The sequence below is a fragment of the Brachyistius frenatus genome, unplaced genomic scaffold, assembly GCF_029030835.1.
Source record: "Brachyistius frenatus isolate BFR_SWC_R1_liver_20210118 unplaced genomic scaffold, ASM2903083v1 Contig_3, whole genome shotgun sequence".
NCBI classification, from domain to species: Eukaryota; Metazoa; Chordata; class Actinopteri; family Embiotocidae; genus Brachyistius; species Brachyistius frenatus.
In genome coordinates, this window is record NW_027210602.1 from 2,041,483 (window position 1) to 2,057,650 (window position 16,168).

Below are 16,168 nucleotides of genomic sequence, written 5' to 3' on the forward strand. Positions count from 1 at the left end.
TACGTCTAGGTGTGATACACATGTCCACCGAATTTCGTGCATGTAGGTAAATGTAGCCGCCGGGGCATCTCTTTAGGGGGCGCTAGCAAGCCATTTGGCCACGCCCACTCGCAACTCCACTTGAATATGAAATCTTTTGCCGGGAGAGACGTGTGTACCAACTTTCATGAGTTTTTGAGTATGATAAAGCCTCCAAAAAGGCAAATCATTTGTAAGAACAAGGACCGAAAAGAAAATTAATTCCTTGAAGAATAATAGGGCTTTCGCACCATCGCTGCTCGGGCCCTAATAAAGATATACATATTTAATACCATCTCTTTTCTCAATACAGTCACTTCTATGTATATAGATTCGGCAGTATCCAGTATCTAGATTTGTCCAGGGCCGTGACCTGAAGACACCATCGCAGCTCGTACTCTGTAAAGAAGGATGGTGATCATTACTGTTCATCTCTGATCATCTTTAAGATTATGTTACGTGTTTCCTCTGCATCCATCACTAAACAAACAAACAAACAATCCTCCTTATTGGCCTGTGTCCTGGATCACACAGGAAGTGAACACAGACACTGACACGTGTGAGTGTAAACAGACCACAGTTGCCTGGCGACAGCGATGACTCTGTAAATGATGCTTTGCTCTTTACGGTTAAAACTCCTGCCCAGCGTGATAGGCGATGCAGCACCACCCCTCTCTGTAAAAGTTATATTTTCACTGGTGACCCCGAGTGCACGTCTGAGCTATTTATACCTTTTTGTGAAAACTGTTTGGGATTTCCCTCGTCTGTCTTCAATATTTACATTTAATAAACATTTCTGTCTTGGGTCGGGTGGCAGCAGCATTTTGAAAGCAGGAAGATTTCTATCAACAGACTGTCCCGGTCGACTGAACTGCAAACACAACACAGAAGTTCCACGTGTCTGCCGAAGGTTAGCCGGTCGACGAGAGTAGTTGCTGCTGCTCTGGATGGCTGCAGTGCAGTGGGGTCATTGGGAAAACATCTTGCGACCGTTAGCACATGTGCTGAAAGCAGATAAACAAAGTGCACGGTTATGATATAAATTCAAACTCGGATAGGGGACTGCATCATAGCTGCTTCCTGGTGTTGGAGTAACATGTAGGACCTGCACACTTTTCCTCCAAGTACTTTGCATCTTCTTTGTCCTGACTCTAAACAGCATAAATAATGTGAATCTATCAATTAAGAGGACAAAATAATAGAATCTATGTTCTCAGCACTCAGCTTCAATCATGGAGAACCTGTTGTGCTTTCCTGATAGATTTTGGCCAATTGTGTTGATTATTGTTAATCTACAGTGAATTGATTTGACCAAAAAATGTTGCCTGAGAAGCCAAGAAGCTGATAAAGATTAAAAACTACCTTGCCAGCTGTTTGTGAAAACATCCTGCCATTTTTAACAATTAAATTACATTAATGTGGGTACTACAGACTCCAGACAAAAACATGCAGGTGTCCTCTTCATATTGTACCTTATATCGTATCCAAGCTGCAGAAATATTGCAGCAGAAAACATATTTCTCCCACAGTCTGACATGACAACTGGCCACCAGCTGTCGTGATATCCTTCACCACTCTACCCAAGGTACTCACTTATTAGAAGACAAGTTGAACACTGTTCCGGCCGTACAGACAGACAGCGGTGGAAGAAGTGCTCAGCTCTTGAACTGAAGTAAAATAAAAAAAATAGAACAATAAAAAAAATACTTAATTACAAGTAGAAGTCTTGCCTTGAGCAAAAGTACATAACTACTATCAGTAAAATGTACTTTAAATGTCAACATTTTAAGTAGACCTTCTCTGCAAAATGGCCCATTTTAGAGTGTTTTTATTTAACATTATTTGGGCTTCAAGTGTCTAATATATGTATATCAATGCATGTACTGAAAATGATTACATGTTTTAGGTGTAAAACATTGATATGAAAAGTAACGAGTAATTAAAGCTTTCAAATAAATGTAGTGGAGTAGCGATTACAATATTTTACTCTAAAATGTGGCAGAGTGGAACTATAAAGTAACATCAACTGGAAATACTCAAGTAAACTAACAAGTACCACTGAATGGGACTGAAGTGCAGTACTTGTGTAAATACTCTCCTTTCCGTTCCTTTCTAGAAATATATGTTAAAATGTGTCTGAAGCTGATGAGAAGTGAGAAAACATGTAAACGTCTCCCATCCTGGTGGCCTCTGTCTCACAGCTCGGTGTCAATCACCTCGTCGTCCCGGCTGAAAGGAGAAAAGGGAGGACAGCAGACGACGTCCATATGGTCCAGCTCGCCACAAGTGTTGACTTTGACAGCATCTGATAATTAAAAGAGAATATCAAACTGACTGGTAATGTCACTGGCGCTGATTGCTCAGAATTTGCCCGAGGGTCCATTTATCATCAGAGCTGTCATGGCTGCTCTCCAGGTGTTTGAATCAGACGTATCGTGAATTTTCCGAAGAACTCCAGTCTGACTCAAGACTTGGTCACATCACAAGTGAAGCCTTGAGGAGCCAGCTGTCTCTGCGCATGGGGAAGAGGGGAGCCCTGTGCATGTGGTCTGACAGCTTAATACACGTAGCAAACAACTGTCAGACCCCCACACACACCTAAACAATGAGAACACACCTCATGCTCTTTTGGCGCTGCAAGTATCACCAAAAATAGGCTCGCAAACACGCAAGGTCCCGATAAAAGATCAAAGAGGCGTTCTGCAGCCCTGCAGACAGACTTCCACTGCAGAGTGTGTTTGTGTCTTTCTGTGTACAGTTTGGGACTCATCTCTACCCCACCGGATACGCTGTCTGTAGCTGTTTCCTCGCTGATTGATAACTGTCAAATGAAGGACTGAGGGTGAAACACCTCGGTGTGGTTAAATAAGAGTGAAAAACTCAAGGAAGGTCCTTGTGTCTTCATAGTGTGTGGTTTACAGCACAAGGCCACACATGAAAGAAGAGCACCACTGACAACAACAATCACTATAAGACACAGATGGGCAATTAAGAGGAAAAAAAACGAGCTGAATGTTGTGGAAACAGGCTCTCCGACATGCTGAGTGAAGGATGCTCTGGGAGGAACTTCCAGCTCAGGCCGTTGGGAACTTGTCACTCCTGACTACTAAGAATAAGATGAAATGTGATTTTTGTCATGCTGCATGGTCTGAAGACATACAACTATCACATCAAAATCACAAAAATGTAGATTAATCTGCTGCAGATGTCATTTCCTGTTTTTAAGAGGAAACTTTTCGACTATGAAAACTGTTCCATCAACGCTGATGAGGGGATTTCGGGAAAAGTGAGTGGGTGGACTGATCACCCAGGCCTGGTGTTTTATGCAGCCGCACGTTCACATCCCTGTCAACGAACATGGCTAAAAACAGATCTCCGTCCCAGCAGAACACAGATAGGAAGCTTGCTTTGATTCACTTCACTTCGCTTTCTTCCTGTTCTGCCCAAGGTCCTAGAGCCGAAAGCCAGACAGACAAAGAGCTGGACGGACGAGAGGGGACAGAGCTCGGGTGGAGGCACACAAACACAATCACATCAGTTTGATTAACAAGTACCGCGAGCTCACATCCCAACAACTGGCAACAACAAACAGCTATCCGCAAGTAAATGACGTTGGTGAAAGCAGAGGGGACGGGAATAAATCCTCATCTTCATAATCAGAGGAAGAGGGAGATGACTAAGGAGGGGAAGGGAGAAGGTTGGCGGAGGCAGAGATGGAGGGGAGGAGGAAGGGATCAGAGGAGGACGATTGTTGAGTGATACAGTAGTTGTGTCTAAAGACCGGTGCCCCGGCGCCACGGCTGCCACTCTGCTGAGAGACGGAGCAGGCTGAAGACTGAGACAGTGCACCTGGGACACCAAATATAGAAGAGAAACAGAAAAAGAGAACCATTTGTTTAACATATATTTTTTCCAGTTTTAGCTTTGCAGCTCTGAATTTAGAAAAATGTGCCAGCAGTGTATATTCTGTAGCAGAAAAAGCAAAGAACTGCAACACATTTTATAAACTCTTTGAGTGTTTTACATGTAAAGTCTCCAACAAAAATGTTTAATGAAGTCTGCTGTCAGAGAAATGCAGTATGAAAAAGAGTAGAAAGTGTTTCCCTCGTGAAATGGACACATAAAGTAGCAGAACATGAATTTTGACAGCAACATAATTAAAGTAAAAGTACCCCAAAGTTGTACTTAAGTACAGCACTTCTACAATACAACTAGAATTTTTGATACATTTTAGTGTATTGGAACTGAGTGTTTGGCTGCACAGCATTAATTATTCTACTGTTTTGTGACAATTAAATCATTTATAATATTTTTGACGTATAATTTGTGCTCATGTCCTGTAATAATTTTGTTTCTTAAATGTTTTGGTCTCTTTTACACCATGAAAATCACTTTGTAAATCTACAAGATTTCAAAACCATTCACAAATGCAAGTAGTGATTAAAATCTGGAAGATATGTAACATAATTTGCCCAAAGTTTGCATGTCTTTATGGGACACTTTAGAGTTTTAGAATTTATTTTAAGGGTTGAATAATTTAGCAAAAACTAAGACTTCCAAATGAGAACTTTTATTTTGTAGTCTCATGGGTATATTTATTTTTTTTACACCATATTCCGTACCTGCCCTTGTGCTTACCCTTGCCTTTCATTGTGTATTATACTGGCTGTTTTATTTTTATAATTTTTTTTTTTTTAAAAATCAATCCGAAATGAATTGTAGTAAGTAATGTTTTCAATGATTCATATCTTGGTACATGTTCAGTCGAAGGTCAGAGGTCAAAGTTTCTTTTTTTTAACCTGCAGTTCCTAAATGTGAAACACTTTATTTTGTGGTTCCTGTCTGAACATGTACAGGCAAGAGAAAAAAAAAGACAACGAAGCGTTAATAGTTATAGTTTCCTATTTAAATTTCAGTGAATGAGAGTGCTCCAGTGCAACAATGATCCTCAACTGATTTCACAATTGCCCACTTCGTGACACTTTCCATGCCCAGACATTACTCCTGTCGAAACATGTCGAATGAACTTCCCATTCAGTAAGGAAATATTGGAAATATATTTGTTGCAACTTTTTCAATCTAGGAAACTAATCTTGTTGCAAATGTTTAGTGCACAAAAGGTCAGGAAATTCTTTATTTGTAATAAAAAACAAAGGCTGAAGAAAAAGAATTGATTTCCTGAGAAATAAACTACAAACATGTGAACTAATATGGCATGTTTGGCGTGAGATAAGGCACAAATGAAATGAATGGAGACAGGGGCTGGATGTGTGTGCAGAGCAGAGAGGAGGAGGAGGAGGAGGAGGGCATTGTGAGGGGAAGAGGGGGTGTCGTGGGAGGGTGCAAGCTGGGTGGGGGTATATAAGGCCAGGCAGATTTCACACATAGTAACAGACCTCAGAAGGCTGTCAGCTACTGTGGAGCTATCTGAAGAGACAATTTTCTTTCTCCTAAAAACAAGGACCAGAAGAGCAGAGGAAGAATAGAGATGGATTCGACTGTGGGTCCTTATGAGTACTACGACTACGAAGAGACAGAAAACTCCACCATGTGTGACTACTCAGAGTGGACGCCGTCGTACTCTGTCATCCCGGTGCTCTACATGCTCATCTTCATCCTCGGCCTCTCTGGAAATGGGGTGGTCATCTTCACTGTGTGGAGAGCCCAAGGCAAGCGGCGAGCTGCAGACGTCTACATCGGCAACCTGGCCCTGGCTGACCTCACCTTCGTGGTCACTCTGCCTCTGTGGGCCGTTTACACAGCCATGGGCTACCACTGGCCCTTTGGAATGGCCCTCTGTAAGATCAGCAGCTACGTGACCCTCCTCAACATGTATGCCAGTGTTTTCTGCCTCACCTGCATGAGCTTTGACCGCTACCTGGCCATCGTCCACTCCCTGTCCAGCACCCAGCTGCGCACCCGTGGCCACATCCACGGCTCCCTGACAGCCATCTGGCTGCTGTCCGGTCTGCTGGCTGCACCGACTCTCGTCTTACGCACCACCAAATATGATGCAGAGACCAACCGCACGTCCTGCGCCATGGACTTCAGCCTGGTGGTGACAAGTAAAGAGCAGGAGAACCTGTGGATCGCCGGCCTCAGCATATCCTCCTCAGCTCTGGGCTTCCTTCTACCCTTCTTGGCAATGATGGTATGCTACGGCTTCATTGGCTGCACCGTCACCCGCCACTTCAACACCCTGCGCAAAGAGGACCAGCGCAAGAGGAGGCTGCTGAAGATCATCACCACCCTGGTGGTGGTGTTTGCCGCCTGCTGGATGCCCTTCCACATCGTCAAGAGTGCCGACGCCCTGTCCTACCTGGACCTGTTCCCCGCCACCTGTGCATTCCTGCGCTTCCTGCTGCTGGCTCACCCCTACGCCACTTGCCTGGCCTACGTCAACAGCTGCCTCAACCCCTTCCTCTACGCCTTCTTCGACCTGCGCTTCAGGTCCCAGTGTCTGTGCCTACTCAACCTTAAGAAATTATTGCACACCAGCCCACCCAGCTCCCTGTCCTCGCAGAAGACAGAGGCTCAGTCCCTGGCCACAAAGGTGTGACTACAGCTGAGGGCCCCGAGGCGTGCTGGGGAGGAGGTGAACCATGCAGAACAATGCAGGTAACTTTGCAGCAATGGGTGTTTGCTTACAGTCCATCTGCATTCAGTTTCAGGGTGTATCCTCAGCTCCCCTCTCACTCGGTGGACTACAGACGTTTGACTGAAGAAGACTTGTGGTTTTGGGGTCTTGACCACACTGAAACTCCAGTCTCACTTTCAGCAGCAGGGAAACAAAACTGAACTCCAAGGGAACAAGAGTAAAACAGACTTTTTTTGTGTGGAAAAAGTGGAATGTATTTGAAAAGGACCATGAATTTCTCTGGTTCTGCTGTGAACTTTATGCAAAGTGCTTGAGCTTTGAATTCTGAAACTTTGTCCTCAAGTCACGGTGCAGTGTATTACTCATGCATTTGCCCCCGCTGTTCTTGTTGTCATTAGTAAACTTGATACGTGATATCTTGTCAGACTACACTGCTCTCCAGATTGGTCTGTAGTATCTGCACCATGGCCAGAAGTGTTATGTCTGTGTGTTTGTAGGAAGGTGTGCCAATCAGCGAGAGCTGCTGGGAGTCTGATAAGAGTGTGGTAAGGGGTTTGTGTGTGGGTGTGAGAGGGTGGGCAGACAAACCAGACAGACAGACAGATGGCAGCTGACAAAATGTTTTCAGGTTAGTGAAAGGTCCAATTAAAAGGTGACTGTTTTGACAGTCTGTTGGAGTGTGTGTGTGAAGAGTGTGTGTGTGTGTGTGTGTGTGTGTGTGTGTGTGTGTGTGTGTGTGTGTGTGTGTGTGTGTGTGTGTGTGTGTGTGTGTGTGTGTGTGTGTGTGTGTGTGTGTGTGTGTGTGTGTGTGTGTGTGCGTGTGTTAGGTGTCAGAATATCAATGAATTTGTTCCTGACAACAACATTCAAGCATTTTGTGAATACACATCCTTTTGAATTCATGTCTTTGATTTTTAATTAAAGGAAAGGTGCTTTGAAGAAACAAATATTCTCTCTCTGGTGTCACTCTGTTTCTGGGGATAACTTGTGAAGTCATGCTGGAATGTATTTTCTCCTGTCCACTGAATATTGCTCTTCCTGTTGGTGCATTGCTGAGAGGAGGCAGTCTCCTTCCCATTGTGTTTCGCAGGGGCTGAAATCAAAGCATATGTCTGCAGGAAATGTATGTTCGACTTGTTTCCCTCTTCCAGCGTGTTTGTTTCTTCTCTTGCAATTCACTGCTCACAAACAATCAGCAAGTACAAACGTTTCCAAACTGGATCACCCGCAAGACATTTTGGCTTCGACCCAAAGGTGTTAAAATCCTCAAAGGGTTAATTACTACAACATTAGCATTCTTGTTCTGTACCAATACATCCCAAATGCATCTAAAACGTCCCTTCAGTCGCCATGTTTTCACAAATTTATCAAACATGATCAACTATGTTATTATAATTAAATGTATTGTTTTTAACACTACACCAGGTTGAGCTTTAAATTACAATTCAGTGATTAACCAGTCTTGACTGTAATGAGCTTTTTATAGGATGTAATCAGCAACAGCGGGGAGACAGAGGGATTGGACTAATCCTTGGTTACTGACTTGTAATGGGCCTCGACTATCTGTCTTTTTGTAATACCTGTGACGGAGCGTGGCTTAGTCTAAAGCAGTTACAGTTACAGAACGGTGCAGAGGACAGTTTGGGGTGAATGTGACCAAACTGAACTCTTTGTAGAAGGAAAACTTCAGCAGTGACTTCAGGTTTTTAGGTGAAGATGTCTTCGGTGAATGAAAGAAGTCCAGCTGCTGCAGCCACAGACGCTCTGTCTCAGCTCAGCTTAATCTCATCCGAGCCGGGACACAAACACAGACATGTAAACAAAATCTTTGTTAAACAGATCTCTGAATTTAGTCTAGAACATGTGTCTATAGAGGAAAGAGAACTCCCTCAGCCTCTATCTCTAATAAAACATTAAAAAAAAACTGTGACAGACGTGCAGCAGTAGATTAAATAAGCACTGTGGCATAGACTATGCACCCGAGAGTCAGCAAAACAAGATGTTTTATTGGTAAAACAGCATTTAAGCTACATGCACCAGCTTCTTTTTACAAGATGACTTGTCATATTATCCTCCACCTCCCAGCATCAAAGTCCCAGCCTGACGTGAAAGATAACCTGGAGAGATTATTTTCATGGGTTTCCCAGTTTTATGAAGCTTATGTGATCGTGTTACGCAGATTTCATGGCATGAACTTTACCAAAGCTACACAAAGTGCGACAAGAGAAATACGATTTATTTCCTTTGATCGTACGTAGGCCGGGTGTTTGTCTGAGATGACTGCTCAGAAATGATAAGACAAGTGTTTTCATTCCAATGTAATTACACAGTGGGACAATTAAGTGTGTCCACACTGGAAGAAGACTGGCAGGGAATCCCGAGGGTCGAAGCAGTCCTCATATTCCCTCTCTAAGAAATAAACAATGTGAACAACTCACAAGCATAAACTATCATTTAACTTTTGCTTCAGTCAAACACTGTAAACTAGCACTGCTTTCTGTGAGGAGGCAACAGCAGCTCTGTTTGTGCAAAGACAGGCAACAGCGTCGTCTGAGGAAAACAAACTCATACCACTAATTATATTCTTAATAAAAACCACAGTGAACTCCTGATACAAGTCTTTTTTAATCACTTAACAACCTCGAACTGCTTGATTTGTTCCACGGAAATAAAAAGGACCAGTTAAAGGATCAGTGAACAGTTTTTATGAGGAGCATTTTCTACCCTGAAACTATGAAGTCTATGGATTATCTTTAAGAACCAGGACTTTATTGAAGGAGTTGTCATTTTATGTTACTTTACATTTACACAGTAGTATAGAGAAATATTGTACTCCTCATTACATTTACTTCACATCTTTAGCTGCTGGTTTGGTAAGATTTTACCAAATAAAGTGGTCAACATATCAAATATCATGTGTTGTTACAGATTATACAACAATTCCTTAATCATGACCAGCAGCAACATTAAAATGATGCCTGCAAATAAATGCATCAGTATTTTTTAATTCAATATTATAATATTTAGTGTAATGTTCAATTTAAATGGGAATTTGTATAGTAGCTTCTAATCCAATGGATGAATAATCTAATAGAGATGAATTAATATTAGATATGATTTAGTTTTAACTTTCCTGAAATTACCCATTGAATCTGGACAGAAAGCAAAAATCCTCCTTGTAAACCAGCGCATTACAGACTGAAAAGGTCCAAACTGAACTCTTTACTGGACGGGATACTGTTTGTTTATCAGGTAAATGTAAATCAGGAAACACTCGAGGCAAAAGTAAAACGACTTTCTGTCGGGCTGCTCACTAACTCATTCATTGTAATATCTATGGGTGCCGAATAGCCCACGCCATTGTGTTATTGTAAAGCAGGCTTGCAGCCAGGCCTACTGTATGTTAGAAACACATGTCCAGCTCTCATAAATCAGAACCCAATAAACCAGGTCAAGCAGAAAATAGACAAAGGAAGTGTGCACGCATTTCTTGCTCCTTCCCAACAATAGAGGCTGAGCAGCGCAGCCGGCAGACCGGACCTTGAGTCTGGTCTGGCAATCGCGTGTTAGGATGAGATGCTGATCCCTGGAGAGAGTCTTGGAGGACCCTCAGCTTCCTCCCACCCGGTCTTCCCGAACTCCTTCCTAGCACCGTCCCAGGAGAACGACAGACCCAACGGATAGGATAGGAGTCAGCAGGCTGAGCAGGAAGGGTGAGTGGAGGGTGGGCAAGGCAAGGGTTCCTGACCGGGATATCCTGTCTTTCAGAGGCATCGCTCTGCTGTTAGGGCCCTCAGCATGCTCCACATGAGGTCTTGGAAGACAAGGGTGCGTGCTTCGCACACTCTTCTGCAAAGAAGTTATCTTATCAGAGAGCACATGACAAAGATTAAGACAATAAAGCTTATGTTACAGTATATTTTGTGGCAGACATGTGACTCAAACACCTGAGGTTACAAATCAGATGTGCCTCTCACTCTCACCCTCTGTTCTCACTCCTTCTCTGTCTCTCCTGTGATGGCAGACCTTTCAAAGGCGTTCACACAAGCCAGCCATCGTTAGTGGAGACACGTCGTTTCCGAATGAGCGGAAGTGCCCAAGCTTTGGGTGACTCCGGATCTTGAGTCTTAGAGAAGATCCTCCTCTTCACTGTGCACAAAGTGTCCCTTCATTCCCTCCTCTATCCTCTCCATTGTGCATCCTTCCCTCCTTCAGGTCTCAATGGAGGCCCTGTCATCCGCAGTGGGACCGAGCCAGTTCAGAGGCTCAGCTGCACTGATTCAAGCATTACAGGTAAAAACTGACAAGCAAGGAATTACATCTCAACAGCATCCACAGTGTTGGTTAGTAACTGAAGTTCAGCTTTAACATGGCAGCACATTCATCTGTAGGAAATAATTTGGAGATGCCAATTGTCCTGTGTTGTTGCAGTCACATATCGAAGGACTCTGAAACAACAAACTGCTGCCACACACAGTGTATTTATGTATGTGTGTTTGTGTTTGTGCAACTCATGTTAGTCACTTTGCGGAGACTCAACTTCCTTCTGAGGAAAACTAACGAGTACATTTAATACAAATCGTTGGATTTTGGGCTGAGGCTTTAGTTTAAAGATGTTTTTTTTTCCAACAAGAAAATCCATTGAACTCAATATTTTTTTAATCACATGTTCTCTCTCCAAAATCTGTTAATATGCAAATGCTTAAAAAGTTTAACATTACAACACAAAATGTTTTGTATTTCATTCTCCGTGTATGCACTGCATGTTTCAGGTGTTTGCACATCAAATTTTGGAATTGGACCACCACAGTCTGCTCTTACATCTGCATCTTAAACTCAGGTTTAAGCGGAGCACAGGGAAACTTTCCCCCTTCAGATGGGTGTGAAAGGAGCCATCCAGGGTCAAACCCATCAGTCATTTATTCTGCACAGTGAAGCTCAAACATCCAACAGAAGTAACGACAAGCGAAACACAATTTTGAGTGAAGTGGGCTACAGGATTAATAAAAGTAGTGTTATGACTTTAAAGTCTGGGTCGCAGCTTAAATTTCTCAATAAACTTCTTGTTAAATTTTTTTCTCTGCTACAAATCAATGTAAAATATTTCAAATAAATTTCTCAAGCTGTAATTCACAATAAAAAAAGAAACATTTCAGTCATTTGTTGTAGCAGACGAAGATATACAAATTTATATAAAGTTGTATATGTGTTATCAACTGTGCATCTTGTTTTAAATGGCATCAAATTCACAGAGGGATAAAAGCATGCAACCGTTAAGCCCTTAAAATGGGTCATGCAGGTGTCATCAAAAACGTGATTTAATTCTTGTAATCCTGTTTGCAGCCCACAAATGTAAATGCTGTTTTAGAATTTGTTTTTTTTAATCTTTGATTAAGAATCTTGATGCAAGAAAAAAAAAAATCCCCAAGGGATAATATACTGTATCTTTATCTCGATAGAGGATGGCAACTGAATCCGGAAAGTGTGAGAAACATCAATGAATTAAAAGGCATGAAACGTTTTAAAAGCTTTATGTATATCACATTTCAGGCCATTTCATTCAATGCGAGTGGGGGGGAAAAAAACACAGAAATGTGCTTTTGGAAAGATGAGATACTGACACCTAGTGGTAACATAGGAACTACTACTGTCCGGAACCTCGCCGCCCGTGCTGTTGCTAGCTTCGGACTTATTAGGTAGACGGCCCGGATTAGCTGCTAGCGGAAATTAGCTTCGGCCTTGTTTGTATTCTACATGGCGTCCCACAAACAGGAGCGGGTGTGGAAGTACGTGGAGGAGGGCAGTTTGCTGAAGCTCAAGTCGTACCTTCGGAAGCACCGGGACCTCGACGTGAACTTCTCCCAGGGCAAGAGGCGGAGGAGCCCGCTGCACCTGGCCTGCTACCTGGGAGACGACGCCGCGGTGCGGCTGCTGTTGAGCCACGGAGCCGATGTTCTCCAGAAGGACCGTAAAGGAGACACGGCGCTGCACGTGGCAGCCAACAGGGCTCTTAAACACGGGAAAACAGGTGAGGAAGACGAGGACAGGAGATTGTATTGATTATTATTATTATTATTTATTTATTTTAATCTTATTCCCTTTTTTTTTATTATTTTGTATTATTATTCAGCGTATGAAGACCTGGTCGTGCCTCTCAGAAAGAGTTGTCCTGAAGCTTTGGATACCCCAAACACAGCTGGAGTCACACCGCAAGACCTGCTGAACTGGATCAAACGCTCAGAGGTAAACGGGTTGATTATCGGACTGGACATTTGTAGGGCTGCAACTAATATTCACCACGTCTATCACTTCACCTGTTAGTCCCATCACGTCAGGGAATTGTATAAGGACGCAGAAACACATTACAAATCATTCTTTATCACACCCGGTTCTCAAATTTCAATTTCCTGTAACGATCAATTGATTATCAACATTTTCTGCATCGGAATGCACTGAATCGTGTTAAATAAGGTCACAAATGTTCATAGTTTTGAGGCTGATTAGAGTCAAAACAATCAGCTGATAACAAAATGAAAACAGATGCGACCTTTGGAGCAAGGAAAACATAACGCCTTTGCAATGTCAAGATATTGTGATATTCAAAATCTAAGATAACATCTTATTTCATATCACCATCTCAACATAATATCAACCCTATTGGTTTGTATGTATATATCAGTGGCTAAGTAACAAGAAGTTGTGGTAATTGTACAGAAATGCCAGTTATACTTTAGGTTTGAGGTTATTTTGACACACTTTAACCATCACACCCTTTTTTTTTATGATCCAGAGACCACAGGTTTATTTTTTTTAGATGGATGATTGTCTGTTTCCAATTGTGGTCACAGAACCTGTTAGGTGTCATTTCTGTGAATTAAAATCGATCGATCGTTTCACCATCATTGTTTGAGATCTGAGGAAACACAACAAGACACAGTGAGTGTGTGAGTGCCGCAACTCATTGCCAGCGGACCTCCTGTTGTTGTGGTGTTCACTGTGTTGTGGTTGTCGTGTGTCAGTCCTCACTGAGGTGCCGTCACAGTGATATTTACGTGTGATTTCCTTACATGAGTCGGAGACTGCAGGAAACATGAGCCGTCCAGGGATGACTAACCCGGAGAAGGAATGGGTGGAGAAGCTGTTTGGTGAATGCGAGGATGAATTCTCTGAAACCTTCGGAGTTTATGATGGTACATTTTAAAATATCTCTTGAATGCTGGGTTTGATTTTGACATTCTGATAATTGATAATAACACCGCGGGGTTTTGTTCCGCAGCTGATGATTTTCTACCACTGGATGATGACGAGGAAGACTTCGGGGACTGGGCTGATCGGATCAGGAAAGAGTACTTTGATAAAAAACAAGCTGAAGCTCAAAGATTGGCGGCGTCGTGTTCTGGATGGAAAAAGAAAAAGAAGAAAAGCAAAGAAGACCGAGAACAAGAGGAGAAAAGCCATAAGGAGCTCCATAAAAAGCTGCAGAAGGAGCATGAAGAGTATTTGGCTCGAGCAGCTCGTAAAGAGGAAGAGACTCGGCAGGGCAAGAAGCGACAGTACGATGAGAGATGTGCAGCTACTTTTAATGGCGCCCATTCAGCAGAAAGCACGAAGTTAAGCTACAGCGACATCCCCTGGCCGGCTCCCAAAGGGACAGTTCAGGAGATGGTGGACTTGATGCTGCATGGTGTGGACAGAAAGGACGTGCCTGTGTTTCGTAAAATGCTCCGGAAGCAGCAAGCACTGTGGCATCCTGATAAATTTGCTCAGCGATGTGAAGCTCGGTTAGAAGAGAAAGACAAACAGCGGGTCTTGGATACAGTCACAGCTCTGTCACAGGAGCTCAACAGACTGGCTCACAGTCTGAAGACTTAAAAATCACCTCATGTACTCGTCGTATATTTTATGTACTGTGCTGGAAATCTAAACAAAGAAAAGACTCTACTTCCAGTAAGTCATAAGACCGAAAAAACTAAATCCTGTCCACTGTCGTTCAGTGTACTCCACCTTATCAACATTTGAGTTGTCTCAACCTCTTCAGGCGAAATTCATACACACAAATATCAACGGCACCATATATGCAAGTGTAAACGGCCTAAAAATACCAAACAGGTGTTAGAAACAGCAGCTCTTCCAATTAAAGGGATATTTCAGTATTTTTTTTTAAGTGGGTTTGTATGAGGTACTTTTCCATTATCAGTTTTTACCCCCAGTTTGGAGAAGCAGACTGTATCAGCTCAGAAGCTAAACAATGTAGTGAACTTCAACAGCACATATTTTAGCCGATTAAAACAGGCCCAGGTAAAAAAAAAAAATCATTATCAGTCTAAGTATACGCTATATTTAGAATATTTTCGCTGCTTTCCTTTGCTGTCAGATGACCTTTTCGTACAGGGGACTGGAGCTGTTATATCGCTCTCTTTCAAGAAACCAGACTCGTTTGATATAAATAGTAATTTCACAGTCGCTGGTTCACCGCTGCTTCGATTGGTTAGTTTGCAGGATTTTTCCAGGTTTCTGGGGGGCATTGTTGCCGGGGTAGTGGTGGGCAGTTATTTGACTAAAATACGTAATCATTTTTGGACTATTATTTTACAATATCTGAAAGTGTTATAAGAGCAGGTAAACCCTGGTTAGTTTGGGTTATTGTGTGACTTTGGTGTTGGTTTTGGATCTGAGCTAATAAATTAAAACGACACCAGAGTCACACAGGTAATACACTGAATGGGCATAATAACAACCCACGCAAGACTGCACTGAGATCTTTTGTGCATTCAAAATAATCAGAAGAGACAGTTATTTGATTTTCCTGACACATTGAGAAAGAAATCATCATCAGGTCTCATTAATAAACTGAGTTGCGGGGGACAAACCTGTTCATATGTGTGGAGTTCAACAACCGTGCAACAATTGTTCCATCAATGAACAAAAACCAGGAGGCACACCTTCCCTCAAGTACCTGCTACACCTGGGTCATATCAGTTTTAATCACCTTTTTCTTTTTATTATTCAAGAAGTGCTCCAACCGCACTCCTGTCTGACTGATGAGCAGCAGAGGGGGGGAGCCTTGCTCAAGGTCACCTCGGTGGTGGTAACACTCGGATCCGTCCTGCCGGTCTGAGGATAGAAGCAGTGATCTGTGGATTACAAGTTGCTTCTCTGACCTCTGACCCCACAGTGTGTCCGTATGTGTGGGTAAAAATGCAAGTCACTTGAGATGAAAGCAACCCCCATAAGAAAGTCATGTCAACGTGATGGATGTTTATTATTTTTATCTGATTTAAAATTGAGGGTGTTTCTCGCAGGATTAAAACACTGCACGTGGTTTTGATTGGACATAAACACATTTTATTTATTGATTGCCTGATTTATAAATAAATAAATTAATTAACATCCAGATTTCTCAAACCCTGAGTCCCGTTTTTGTGTCTGGTCATGTAGGGAAGAGTCTCGTTAAAAACGTGCTCTTACGTTTCATTTGCGGCATTATTAAAGTATAAATCATCACAAGTGAAATTTAGGACTTAAAAAGTGAACAAATCACCCCAAAATCCC

General features: G+C 42.6%; 2 protein-coding genes across 3 annotated transcripts; both read left to right on the top strand.

The window, feature by feature from the left end:
- Window positions 1-5,421: 5,421 nt before the first annotated feature.
- On the top strand, window positions 5,422-7,763 carry aplnrb (apelin receptor b). The gene has a single exon (XM_069702454.1). The coding sequence runs from the start codon at window positions 5,507-5,509 to the stop codon at window positions 6,575-6,577; it is 1,071 nt and encodes a 356-aa protein (XP_069558555.1). The 5' UTR covers window positions 5,422-5,506; the 3' UTR covers window positions 6,578-7,763.
- A 4,561-nt stretch (window positions 7,764-12,324) lies between these two features.
- On the top strand, window positions 12,325-14,928 carry nfkbil1 (nuclear factor of kappa light polypeptide gene enhancer in B-cells inhibitor-like 1). Of its 2 annotated transcripts, none has more exons than XM_069702466.1 (4): window positions 12,325-12,644; window positions 12,747-12,859; window positions 13,686-13,806; window positions 13,893-14,928. In XM_069702466.1, exons 1-4 carry the CDS (start codon window positions 12,371-12,373, stop codon window positions 14,486-14,488), a joined length of 1,104 nt encoding a protein of 367 aa, XP_069558567.1. In that variant the 5' UTR covers window positions 12,325-12,370; the 3' UTR covers window positions 14,489-14,928. The 2 variants fall into 2 exon arrangements, with proteins under 2 accessions (XP_069558567.1, XP_069558576.1); XM_069702475.1 differs by having other exon boundaries at window positions 12,326-12,644; window positions 13,689-13,806.
- Window positions 14,929-16,168: the final 1,240 nt, after the last annotated feature.

Excerpts from the sequence above, each read along its gene's own strand:
- aplnrb (XM_069702454.1), top strand. The coding sequence starts at position 5,507 with ATGGATTCGACTGTGGGTCCTTATGAGTACTACGACTACGAAGAGACA.
- nfkbil1 (XM_069702466.1), top strand. The coding sequence starts at position 12,371 with ATGGCGTCCCACAAACAGGAGCGGGTGTGGAAGTACGTGGAGGAGGGC. Across the intron at positions 12,645-12,746 it reads TCTTAAACACGGGAAAACAG|CGTATGAAGACCTGGTCGTG; the intron begins GTGAGGAAGACG and ends ATTATTATTCAG. Across the intron at positions 12,860-13,685 it reads ACTGGATCAAACGCTCAGAG|GAGTCGGAGACTGCAGGAAA; the intron begins GTAAACGGGTTG and ends ATTTCCTTACAT.